Genomic DNA, 13691 nt, shown 5'->3' with positions numbered 1-13691 from the left:
TTTACGCCATACTTAGCACAGTTATTGGAAGTCATAACAAAACACCTCATGCAAAATTTCAGCCAAATCGGATGAGAATTGCTCCCTCAATTGGCTCACTTGAATTGGACACAACCCTTCCCTTCGAATCTGAGTGAATCTTATTTGACATTACAAATGACTCTCAAACCTTTCTTTTTGAAAAATTCCATTTCCATTCCGATTAATAGAATTGACTTATCCAAATGACTTCCAAACAAGGTTTTAATTGCTTTAATTATTATACCCTCCACCATAGGATGGGCGGTATACTAATTTCGTCATTCTATTTATAACTACTCGAAATATTCGTCTGAGACCCCATAAAGTATATATATTCTTGATCGTCGTAACATTTAATGTCGATCTAGCCATGTCCGTCCGTCCGTCTGTCTGTCGAAAGCACGCTAACTTCCGAAGGAGTAAAGCTAGCCGCTTTAAATTTGGTATTGTAAATGTGCCATATCGCTCCATAACCTGATATAGCTGCCATATAAACCGATCTTGAGTCTTGACTTCTTGAGCCTCTAGAGTGCGCAATTCTTATCCGATTGGAATGAAATTTTGCACGACGTGTTTTGTTATGATATCCAACAACTGTGCCAAGTATGGTTGAAATCGGTTTATAACCTGAAATAGCTGTCATATAAACAGATATGGGGACTTAACTTCTTGAGCTTCTAGAGGGCGCCATTCCTATCCGATTTGGCTGAAATTTTGCATGACGTATTTTATTCTTACTTTCAACTACTGTGTCAAATAAGGTTCAAATCGGTTCATAACCTGATATAACTGCCATATAAACCGATCTGGGATCTTGACTTCTTGAGTCTGTAGAGGTCGCAATTATTATCCGATTTGCCCGAAATTTTGTACGACGGATTCTCTCATGACCATCAACATACGTGGTTATTATGGTCTGAATCGGTGTATAGCCCGATACAGCTCCCATATAAATCGATCTCTCTATTTAACTTCTTGAGCCCCCAAAGGGCACAATTCTTATTCGAATTGGCTGACATTTTACACAGGTCTCCAATATATAATTTAATTGTGGTCCAAACCGGACCATATCTTCATATTGCTCTAATAGCAAAGCAAATCTTTTCTTATATCCTTTTTTGCCTAAGAAGAGATGCCAGGAAAAGAATTCGACAAATGTGATCCATGGTGGAGGGTACATAAGATTCGGCCCGGCCGAACTTAGCACGCTTTTACTTGTTTTTAAGATAAAAATACGATTTTTTTGTATCACGGCAAGTGGTTGGTAAAGAAAACATATGTTGGACATATTTTGAATTGAAAATCTTTTCGCAATAAATTCCTGTGAAAGGGAATTGAGAACACGGGCCATTGAGAACACGGGGACTGAGGTCTGTTTTCGACTGCTTGACCATATTACGGTTCTGCAGGCAGAGATCCGGGCAATCACGGAATGTGTGAGATGGTGTGGTGTTCACGCGAAAACGTCTAGTGTGAACATCTTTACAAACAGTAAACCGGCCATCAGGGCAATAACAATCAAAAGGGTAAGGTTACGAACAGTTTTGCAGAGTAAGAAGGAGATTAACGCCTTGTCTGAGGATGGCGCAATCCGCATTGTTACGGTGTCAGGTCCTAGCGGAGGAAGGGGGAATGAAGAGCAGACGATTTGGCAATGAAGACCAGAGGACTGCCGTCAATAAACTTGGGTAACCCCTAATGCCTTCTAGTTCCTACCGTTGAACCATTAAGATCGCTTTAAAACAAACAACTTGCGAATGTTCACATCCGCTAAATCAATTTTCAATGAGATGAGAACCTAAAGTTGAACTTCTTCTGACTGCCAGTACGGGACACACAAACAGGAGATTTTCTATACTCTCTTCTTCCTCGAAGTCCGTCTTTTAGCATGTTTTCCTGTCATGACTGAGACATCCTTTCTAGCCAGCGACAGCAGAGCGGTAGACATCTTCAAGTTGAGATGAGGCCAAATAAATTTAGATTGTTCACAACCACCCCTTTGTGACCATCTGTCATTCGTTGCCCTTAGGGCCTGATCCTAAAGACTACATTTACATGTCGCAAGATGCTTACCCACAGATTCCAGTTTCCCAGGAATGAGTAGCGTGGTTCCAAGTCTCGCAAGCCCTCTGCTCTACAATTTCTGGGATATTTTTGTCGCCCGGCACCCAAAACAGATTGAATATTAACCAGGGATTTGATGACTGACTGGCTGTCTGAGAATATATTTATGCAAATCGTCGGATAATTTTCTCGATATGATCAGTTCTAGTTCGTCTGTTCGTCTACTTATATTACCAGCGATATTGTTCCATTGGGTTCATTCAGGAAGTACTTTTTATCAAAAAGCAGCTGAAGTAAAGTGTAATCCACAATGCACAGTGCCCGTAGCCGCCACAGGACAGAAAGAAAGTTCCCTTAGCCTCACAGCAGTGGTCGCTGCAATTTGTCTACCCACAATGTCTAGGGACATAAGGTGTAGCATTAAATTTAGTGCACCAAATGGCATAGTCCTCAGTGTGGGTGTGATGCACAAACAAGTCATCCTTTGATGACTTGTGTCAGTCTTTCGGACACAGCGTGTAATTCAACCAGCGATATATCGTCAGGGCCGCCAAAAGAGTTTTTGACTCAGACACAATTTTCCTAATAACTTCCGACAAATGCATACCAGTGACAACTTCTTCTAGAGCCGCGTTGTTCGTTGGAGAGTTGCACGGTAAGTGTGTTGTCCATGCATTCTCCGACTTCTGAATATATCCAACCGTAACAGGTTTCGGGGATAGGATATTCCTTAGCCTGGAGGCCTCAGGTTTATCCTCCACGGAGCTGCAGAATTCCAACCAGGACTTGTTCAGAGCTTTTCTCAGCTCGCCCTTGTATTTTCTTAGCTAAATCTTAAAGACGTCCCTGTTGTGGGGTGCACTTTTAGTTTCCGCCCTGTTGAAGAGTTTTCTGCAGCCCTTCCTTATACCAACCAGTTCGTGGGTCCACCATGGCGCTCGCTGCTTGCCCTTTGGTCTGACACTAGGACATGCTGATACACGCGATCCGCTCGAACATTATGTCTATGTAGTTTCCGTAAAATTTTTCCCAATTAGACTTTCTTCTGTTAAGCCGAGGGACCAGGGTCATCCAATACTTCCCAGTCCCATATCCTTCCGCTTGTATCCTACGACACAAAGCTAACTTTTAGCACTTCCTGCGTCTTCCTGGTAATAAAGGTCGGTTTATTCTTTTTATTACAATTCGCGATATTGCAACTTATAATATATTCGATAAGCAGCTCACCCCTTTCGTTGATATCCGAACTTCCCCATATCTGGTAATATGCATTAGCATCACTTCCTATAATGAGGCTTTTCTTCCCTACTGGAGCGGCTTCAACCAGCGACTTAAGGTTTGAAGGCGGCATCTCTAAATTGAGTGCCATATGTAGGGAAGCCAGCCAGTACTGAGACTTTTTAATTTCAAGGCCGGCTACTACTGAATCTTCAGCGCTTAGCGACGGAAGAAGAAAAACTTTTAGATTACTCTTTACGGCATTTGTGTCCCCATTCATTGTTCCCTTGAGTAGTTTAAATCTAGGAATACTTAGTGCTCGAACCAATCCTCTAAAAACCACTTCAACTCCACCTGTCATTAGAAGTAACTCTACTTTAGCCAGGCTTCAGAATTTTCACCACTGTTGCGTTAGCCTTGTCTTCCAAATGAGTCTGATTGTATATATTGCCACTAAAACCTAATGTCAACGTCGGCGCTTTTGGTCCATACAACGATCTGTCTTTTGAGAACGGATAGAAATAACTGTTTGCAATTTTAAATGGTTGGAGCTGATATCTTTTCGGAATCACATGCAAGCCAATTTGCAATTTTCAGAAAACGAAAATTCAAATTGAAAAATTTTCAAGAAAGAAACGATTGGAAATATTTTAATAATTATTTTTGAGTTTTGCAGATAAGAGTGTCCGAAAAACACAAAAGAAATACTGCGCAATATTTTTCACAAAAGTAGACTCTGCCAAGGTGCTCCTGGATTACCAAGAGTCTTGACATTTTGCAAATGATCTCGATAGGATCTCGATTTTCAAAAAGTTATCTTCATCCATTTTCAAATGGCTGGCTTTTTTCGATTCTCTGCCACTGGGCTATGTGAACTTCTTATTTAAAACCTACAACTGATATCTGTGCCTAATTTAGAGTTATTATTGTTAAATTTAATATTTGAATGGATACGTCTATCAGAGTTTGTTTAAGTTTATTCTCCGGCGTTGGTTTGAGCATAGTTGTAACCTGGGACTTAAATAATTTGGTTTTATCTCCCTGTATTGTCAGACACATCTTTGCCAATTTTAACTTTTCCAAAACGAGTTGTTATTAATAGCTTTTATAGATCTATGATATAGTGTCGAGAATCAAGCGAGAATCCGCGCTTCGTATGACTCTCCCTGGCGTTGTATTAAAAAGTTTGCAATACCGTCTACGAGTTTCTCTTTGCTCATTAACTCATTAGACAATAAACATTGCAATAATTTAATTGACGATCGAGTTTTTCCTACAAAGTTAATAGATGCAATAAAATGGAATCCGTGGATCTGATTGTCCGGGGCTTTTCCAGGATCTGGTATTTTGTGACTTTCTAGTCGTAGCTAGATTCCGATGTCCAAAGCAAGGGTTTTCGGACAAATTATAGGCTTGTACCGCAATTGTTTATCAGTAAACTACTTTGTTGCAACCTTAATAAAAAAATTCAACTTCTTATGCGATCTTTTCAAAATACCCATTATAACAAGTATATGCGGAAACTTTGATATGTTTCAAAATTATTCTTTTCAGATTTGACACTACGATAGCGAGTATCTCCTAAGAGATCACACTCTTGAATAACGGGAAAAGTAAAGATATTGCCAATATGAAACACATACGCGTCGTGGCAATAAATCGAGACGTAAAGAGGAATCATACCAAAAAGTATCAGCACAAAATGAATATAATCACATTTTTAAAATCCAACTACAAATACAAACGAAGATGCACCATCCTTGAAAAGCGTTGTAATGGTAGGTGTCGGCGTCAGCAAACACCCTCTCCACATTCGCTGTTTGTGGAAAAAGTATCAAATCATAGAATTGTAAGGAAAATGTCCCTGTGTACAAGAAAACTTAGCAAATTCCCAAGAATATTTATTATAATCAAGCGATCGACACCAACAACCACAACATTACCAATTATAGAGCCAGCAGACTACAGAAGCTTGTCGGCGGGACCTCTTTTGCGGAAGAATGCTGCCATTTCAAAACGCGCATTGTCTTCACAGTCAAGAGAAAATTACACAGACGATGATGTTTGCGATGGTATAAGACGTCAAAATAATGCCCATAAAGATGCTAATGAAGACACCAACATCGAGGATGGCTGTAACCACCTCAATGCCAGACCCTGCCGTGGTATTGGCGACGAATGGCACTATCAACACGGCAATTATGACAAAGTGTCAACAATCACATCATCGCCACCATTAAAGTACCGCAGACATCACCAGCAACAACAGCAAACTTCAACAACTCCGAAGCAGATGTGTCCCTCCTTAGCACCAATGATGGCAACGGGCCGATGTTTCACAACTACTTTTCATCATCCCAGAGACATGAATCGGCCAGAAATGCCAGCAAACTCATTGCTTCGAACGATGCACCAGTGCGTCAATGATGGACACGACTACATCGACATGGACAACAACATCAGCATTTTGGCCAATGCGCATGCGAACAACTGTCAATTGGTTGAGCAACAATACATCATTGCTGGCAACGGCACCAGCAAAACCAATCCAACAATGTCGCTCTTCCTGACTTTGTTCATTGCGTTTGCTATCGGAGTTCGCACTACTGCGGGTAAGATTTTTCTCTATTTTTACTTATTTCCAACTTCTTCAATAAATTTTTCAATTTAATACAATTATGAGATCAAAGATTTGAAGGGTACTATATTTATATCCTTCGCCATGGGATGAGGGATATTCTAACTTCCAATAACTAATATAATAACTATTGATCTTAGACCCCTAAATACGTATATTTTATTAATCGTCTTGACATTCCAAGTCAATTGATTGAGCCATGTCCGTTTGTATGTCGAAACCACGCTAACTTCCGAAAACACTTCTTATTAGTGTAGGTCAATGAGGATTGTAACGGTCCATATTTTGATGTAACTGCCACATAATCGACCTTTCGGTCTGACTTCTTGAGGCCGCAATTTTTAACCGATTTGGCGGAAATTTTTCATGTAATGTTTTTTAATCACTCCAATGAAATTTGTACCGAGTTTGGTCTAAATCAGTCCTTAACCAGGATTTTACTCCGTGAGTCCCTAAATTGAAAAAATCCATAAAAACACTTGGCAATAGCGATCCATGGGTGGGCTGTATAAGCTTTGACCCGGCCGAAGATGAAGATAAAAAGTTAACGCCATAAAAAGTTTGATGAGGTCAAAAGTCGTCAAATTTGTTTTCAGTTTGTTTTTGGCTTTTACACCTGGATCGTGTGAATTAGTTCATGTTTTCGCGTGTTTTAAGTCGAGCTGAATGACACATCGAGTGTTACGCACAAAGGGGAAATTATTTAAATAAGCTTTGAAGAAAAAAAAAAATTACAGTTTTTCAGATAAATCGTTTTAATTATTGGTTAGGTAAACATTTTCAACATCATCGTGGATCATATTCGTCCGTATGACCGGCCTACAGTTCAGTTTGATAGCAAAGTCCCGCAAGTGCCACTTTCTTAAAATGTCCTCGCTAATTGCGCGGAACATTTCGGAGTGCTTAGATCAATAATTGAAAGTCCATATTTCGGTCAATATGGCCTGATGGGGCCGCCGCTTTTGATGCCGATTCCAAAATTTTATTTGATTTAAATTCGAACAATTTGTAGTACCCATAGAAATAAGTTTGCTGATAACAGGTAACAATGTCTGCTGATTTTAATAAAGCATAAATATGTCGTCTGCTGTTTTTTTTTTTTCAAATCGTTGTAAAGTGATCAAATTGTATGAAATTAAAACAAAATGCACGTTATCTACCTCTAATAATAAAAAAGAAGAGTGTGCTATGTTCATCCGCGTCGAATATTATATATCCTCCACCATGGATCGCAATTGTCAAGTTCTTTGCCCGGTATCTCTCTATGTGCAAAGAAAGGACAATAGATACGAATTTCGATGCTATTGGAGTTATATCGGGATATAGACTGATTCGGGCCATACATTGCTGGGATGTTAAAGAACATAATTGATGTCGTTGTGGAAAATTCGGACAAGAATTGCGCCCTCTAGAGGCCCATGAAATATATTATATAAAATATAATATATATATACGAGCTATATGAAGTTTTGAACCGATTTAAAAAACATACTCAATACATCGATTGGAAGTCATAGGGAAAGTTATTGTGGAAAATTTCAGCCAAATCGGATAAAAATTGCGCTCTCTAGAGGCTTAACAAGTATAATCGGAAGATCGGTTTATATGGAAGATATATCAGAACATGGACCGATATGGCCCATTTACAATCCCAACCGACCTACACTAGTAGGAAGCATTTTTGCAAAATTTCAAGTGATTAGCTTTACTTCTTCGGACGGACATGTCTAAATCTACACAGAATGTCAAGACGATCAAGAATATATATACTTTGTTGGGTCTCAGATAAATATTTCAATGTTTCACAAACAGAATGACGAAATTAGTAAACCCCCATCCTATGGTGGAGGATAAAAATAAATTCAACACACACATTTTTGAAGTAATTTTTTAAATTTTAGGCTAGTTTAAACTTTAAACCATCTGAAAACAGCAGAAAATATTTGCTCCTTCAACAAATAATTACTGCTGTTCCATTTTCAGCAATCTATCTGTTGCTTCAGCTGTAGATTAAAGAAGTAAGTGCGTGCTAAATTCGGCCGGGCCGAGAAGTCAAGATCCCAGATCGATTTATATGACAGCTTTATCAGGTTATGTACTGATGTAAACCATACTTAGCACACTTATTGCAAGTCACAACAGAACACTGAAATGACTGAAATTTTGCATATAAATTTCAGGCAAATAGGATGAGCATTGCGCCCTCTAGTGGCTCAAGAAGTCATGATTCAAGATCGATTTGTATGGCAGCTAAATCGGGTTATAAACCGATTTGAACCATACTCAGCACAGTTGTTGGAAGTCATAACAAAACACTTCATGCAAAATTGCCGCCAAATCGGAAAAGAATTGCACCCTCTAGTGGCTCAAAAAGTCAAAATCCAAGATAGGTTTATATGGCTGCTATATCAAAACAATGACCGATATGGCCCATTTACAATCCCAGCCGACCTACACTGTCCAATTGTCCAAAATTTCAAGCGCCTAGCATTACTCCTTCGCGTGCTTTCGGCAGACAGACAGAGGGACGGACATTATGGGGTCTCAGACGAATATTTCGACGTGTTACAAACGGAAAGACGAAATAAGTATACCCCCTTCCTATGGTGGAGAGTGTAAAAAGGAGAGAAAAAGTCAAATAATGATCGACACAGTACACCCAGAGAAATAAGTCTGCTGATATCAGCAAACACTGTCTGAATGAATCCCTGCAAAATGTTTTAACTTCCAAACAACAATTGAGGCATTTGAAATATATAAGTAAACAAGTAAAAGCGTTTTAGTTCGGCCGGGCCGAATCTTGCGAACATACCACCATGGATTCTGCTAAAAATTTATGCGAAATAAATTTAGTTTTAGGGCATAATTTTATTCTACATCCCGCCAAACCAGCAAAAATTAAAACTTCTAGGAACCGAACAAGGATGATCGATAGACTGGGAGCTATATCAGGTTATAGACTGATTTGGACCTTATTTGACACGTTTGTTGGAAGTATTAACAAAACACCGCATGCGAAATTTCAGCCAAATCGGACAAAAATTGTGGCTTGTAAGAGCTCAAGAAGTCAAATCCGGAGATCGGTTTATATGGGAGCTATATCTCAATCTTAACCGATATGGCCCATTTGCAATCTCCAACGACCTACATCGATATTAAGTATCTGTGCAAAATTTCAAGCGGCTAGCTTTACGTGTTCGACCTCTATCGTGATTTCGACAGACGGACGGACAGAAAGTCGAGACGTTCAAGAATATATATACTTTATGGGGTCTTAGACGAATATTTCGAGCTGTTACAACGGAATGACTAGATTAGTATACCACCACTCTATGGTGGTGGGTATATACAATTTTCAATTTTAGGCGATAGATATTTGTTTAAGAGCATTGATATTCTGAAGAAATGCAAAAGGTAAAACATCCACTCGGTTTTGCTCCCTACTGTATGTACCGGCCATGGCACTAATGGGAACAAGTGAAACGTGTTTGGATGTAAAACATGAGTCTGATATCCACTTTAGAGGTCAAGTGTTTCGGGTCGCCCCACCCCCCACATCGAACATGTAGACCAACCAACCTTGTCAAGGTATTCAAATGAAAGGTCTTTGGAAGTAGAATATAAATAAACAAACACACATATCATGAAAATGCGGTATTCAATTTAATGTATTCGCAGACGGATTTGATACGCGGACAGATGAATATGGATTTTTATATCCTCAACCAAAGGATGGGGATATACTAATTTCGTCATTCTGTTTGTAACTCCTCGAAATATTTCTCTGAGACACCATATATTCTTGATCGTTATGACATTCTAAGTCGATCTAGCCATTTCCGTCCGTCCGTCCGTTTGTCGAAACCACGCTAACTTTCGAAGGATTAAAGCTAGGCGCTTGACAAATACTTCTTATCAGTGTAGGTCGGTTGGGATTGTAATGGACCATATCGGTCCTTGTTTTGATATAAGTTCCATATAAACAGATCTTAAATCTTGACTTCTTGAGTCACTAGAGGGCGCAATTCTTATCGATTAGCCTGAAATTTTGCACGGGGTGTTTTGTTATGACTTCCAACAACTGTGCTAATAGTGGTTGAAATCGGTCCATAATCTGATAAAGCTGTCATATAGACCAATCTGGGTCCAGATTCTTGTACCTCTAGAGGGCGCAATTCCTATCTGTTTGGGCTGAAATTTTGAACGAAGTATTCCGCAATGACTTCCAACAACTGTGCTTAATATGTTTCAAATTGGTCCATAACCTGATATAGCTAACATATAAACCAATCTGGAATTTTGACTTCTTGAGTCTCCAGATGTCGCAATTATTATCCGATTTGGCTGAAATTTTGTACAATGGCTTCTCTCATTATGGTCTCAAACAGTCTATAGCCCGATACAGATCCCATATAAACCGATCTGGGATCTTGACTTCTTAGGCCTCTAGATGGCGCAATATTTATTCGAATTGGCTGAAATTTTACACAATGACTTCTACTATGCTTTAAAATATTTAGTTCAAGTATGGTCAGAATCGGACCATAATATAGCTCCAATATCATGCAATTATTTTCTTTTATCATTTGTTTGCCTAAAATGAGAAATCGGGAAAAGAAATCGATTAATACGATCCATGGTGGCCATGGTGGAGGGTATACGGGGGTTGCCTTTTATATTGCGGGATTGGACAACCCTTGTTTTGCAAACTGCCAACTCACTCGGAACGTTTTGACATACGAAGGCTAATTGTGTTGTTTACAGTAACGTAAAAAATTCATCTCACTCAAAAAATGGAATTAAATCGTGAACATTTCCGTGCGATTATTTTTTACAACTTTCGACGTGGATAAACTCAACAACAGTGCATCGATCAACTTAATTCAATTTTTGGCGATGAAGCTCCATCAAGGACCAGTGTTTATCGATGGTATGGTGAATTCAACCGAGGTTGTAATTCACTCCAAGACGAATTTTATGAAGGTCGTCCAAAATCAGTTGTTGTTCCAAAAAACGTTGATGCTGTGCGCCAACTGATATTGCCAGATCGTCATGTGACCTATCGTGAAATTGAGAGAACCTTAGGCATTTGTGGGACCAGCATACATTCAATATTAAACGAACATTAGACCTCAAAAAAATTTTTTCGCGTTGGATCCCACACAATTTGTCAATCGCTCAAAAAAAGGCTCGTGTCGATTGGTCGAAAGAAATAATCAAAAAAAAAAAAACGATCACGGTGCTTCGAAGCACATCTATGATATCGTTACAGGTGATGAATCGTGGATTTACGCTTATGAGCCCGAAAATAGACTATATGGGTGTTTCAAGATGAGCCAAATCCAACAAAAGTTGCTCGCGCACGAAGCACTTCCAAGCTAATGATCGCCTGTTTTTCGGAAAAACTGGACATGTCACAATCGTATCATTAGAACATTTCGTTTCCAGTTGTCCGGTCCGGTCGAACTTACTTGTTTTTATACCCTCCACCATAGGATGGGGGGTATACTAATTTCGCCATTCTGTTTGTAACTACTCGAGATATTCGTCTGAGACCCCATAAAGTATATATATTCTTGATCGTCGCGACATTTTATGTCGATCTAGCCATGTCCGTCCGTCTGTCCGTCCGTCCGTCTGTCTATCGAAAGCACGCTAACTTCCGAAGGAGTAAAGCTAGCCGCTTGAAATTTTTCACAAATACTTTTTATTAGTGTAGGTCGGTTGGTATAGTAAATGGGCCATATCGGTCCATGTTTTGATATAGCTGCCATATAAACCGATCTTGGGTCTTGACTTCTTGAGCCTCTAGAGTGCGCACTTCTCATCCGATTGAAATGAAATTTTGCACGACATGTTTTGTTATGATATCCAACAATTGTGCCAAGTATGATTCAAATCGGTTAATAACCTGATATAGCTTTCATATAAACCGATCTTGGGTCTTGACTTCTTGAGTCTCTAGAGGGCGCAATTCTTATCCGATTGGAATAAAATTATGCACGACGTGTTTTGTTATGATATCCAACAACTGTGTTAAGTATGATTCAAATCGGTTCATAACCTGATATAGCTGCCATATAAACCGATCTTGGGTCTTGACTTCTTGAGCCTCTAGAGTGCGAAATTCTTATCCGATTGGAATGAAATTTTAAACGACGTGTTTTGTTATAATATACTATAACTGTACCAAGTATGATTCAAATCGGTCCATAACCTGATATAGCTGCCATATAAACCGATCTTGGGTCTTGACTTCTTGAGCCTCTAGAGTGCGAAATTCTTATCCGATTGGAATGAAATTTTGCACGACGTGTTTTGTTATAATATACTATAACTGTACCAAGTATGATTCAAATCGGTTCATAACCTGATATAGCTGTCATATAAACCGATCTTGGGTCTTGACTTCTTGAGCCTCTAGAGTGCGCAATTCTTATCCGATTGGAATGAAATTTTGCACGACTTGTTTTGTTATGATATCCAACAACTGTGTTAGGATTCTCTCATGACCATCAACATACGTGTTTATTATGGTCTGAATCGGTCTATAGCCCGATACATCTCCCATATACATCGATCTCTCTATTTTACTTCTTGAGCCCCCAAAGGGCGCAATTCTTATTCGAATTGACTGACATTTTACACAGGTCTCCAACATATAATTTATTTGTGGTCCAAACCGGACCATATCTTGATATCGCTCTAATAGCAGAGCAAATCTATTCTTATATCCTTTTCTGGCTAAGAAGAGATGGCGAGAAAAGAACTTGACAAATGCGATCCATGGTGGAGGGTATATAAGACTCGGCCCGGCCGAACTTGTTCATACTACTGCCGCCCATCTACATGTCAGGTCGCCTACTTTTGGGAAACGGGATCGGTTGAGCTAACATGATAAAAAAAATCTGGCCCAAGTGCCCTGCGGGCCCTTTCCCCAAAATAAAAACATGAGGACGAATTGAAAAATCATTCAGAGTGGAATACGCATTTGAAACTATTACTTGGGACCATGAGAGTGGTGGCCCACGCACCCACAAATCCCCAAAAGGTTATATAGGCTGATCGGGATAATATAGTACCAAAGTGAAAGGACTTTGAGTGAAGAGTATGAATCTGAAATTATTATTTGGGACCAAGAGTGTGGACACCCCAAAACCCCACAAATAGGAAATGTACACCAAAGGGGACGATATGAGCCTGAAATGAAATTTTAACGAACTTAACGTTATTTTGGGGCAAAAGCCATGTCAGAGTGTAGCGCAGCGCATCGGGGCAGCTAGTCATTTCTGTGCAGCAGTTCAACCCTGATATTCACGCATGCAATAAATATTGTTCACTGACCAAATTATAAATGCATATGTCATTCATTTATAAACCGACTCTTGATATGATACATCAAAGGATTTCTGTGCGGCTGACTACACTTTTGATTTATTTCCACTTTGATGCCTGAAAATGTATGTAGCACACAAAATATATTTCGTTTTTTTTGAAATTTTGTAAAAGTTATTTTACAAAATTACATTTTGCTTTGACCAAATTTGTAAAATTAAATATAAGTGCATATGAGGTCCGAAACATGAATAAACAAAACGATAGATAAGATAATAACTATTAGATTTTTCGAACAGTGGTCGGTTTACAGAAAATAAGTGACAAAATAAAATGCTTGACAATTCCCCAAGCAATAGCATTGCATGTTTGAATACAACATATACCGTGGACCGTTCGCCGTTTACGTTGAATA

At 39.2% G+C, this 13691-nt stretch overlaps 1 protein-coding gene across 3 annotated transcripts in view; it reads left to right on the top strand.

Moving 5' to 3' along the window:
* LOC106092422 (uncharacterized) overlaps window positions 1-13691 on the top strand; it is a 182588-nt gene that overhangs the window by 54481 nt on the left and 114416 nt on the right. For all 3 annotated transcript variants that reach the window (XM_059369420.1, XM_059369422.1, XM_059369421.1), the window contains exon 2: window positions 4858-5915. In XM_059369420.1, coding sequence (XP_059225403.1) covers window positions 4934-5915 — 982 coding nt within the window. In that variant the 5' untranslated portion in view covers window positions 4858-4933. The remainder of the gene's footprint in view (window positions 1-4857; window positions 5916-13691) is intronic.

Source organism: Stomoxys calcitrans, chromosome 5 (assembly GCF_963082655.1).
Source record: "Stomoxys calcitrans chromosome 5, idStoCalc2.1, whole genome shotgun sequence".
Lineage (NCBI taxonomy): Eukaryota > Metazoa > Arthropoda > Insecta > Diptera > Muscidae > Stomoxys > Stomoxys calcitrans.
The sequence above is the reverse complement of the archived record's forward strand: the minus strand, read 5'-3'. Positions and strand labels throughout refer to the sequence as shown.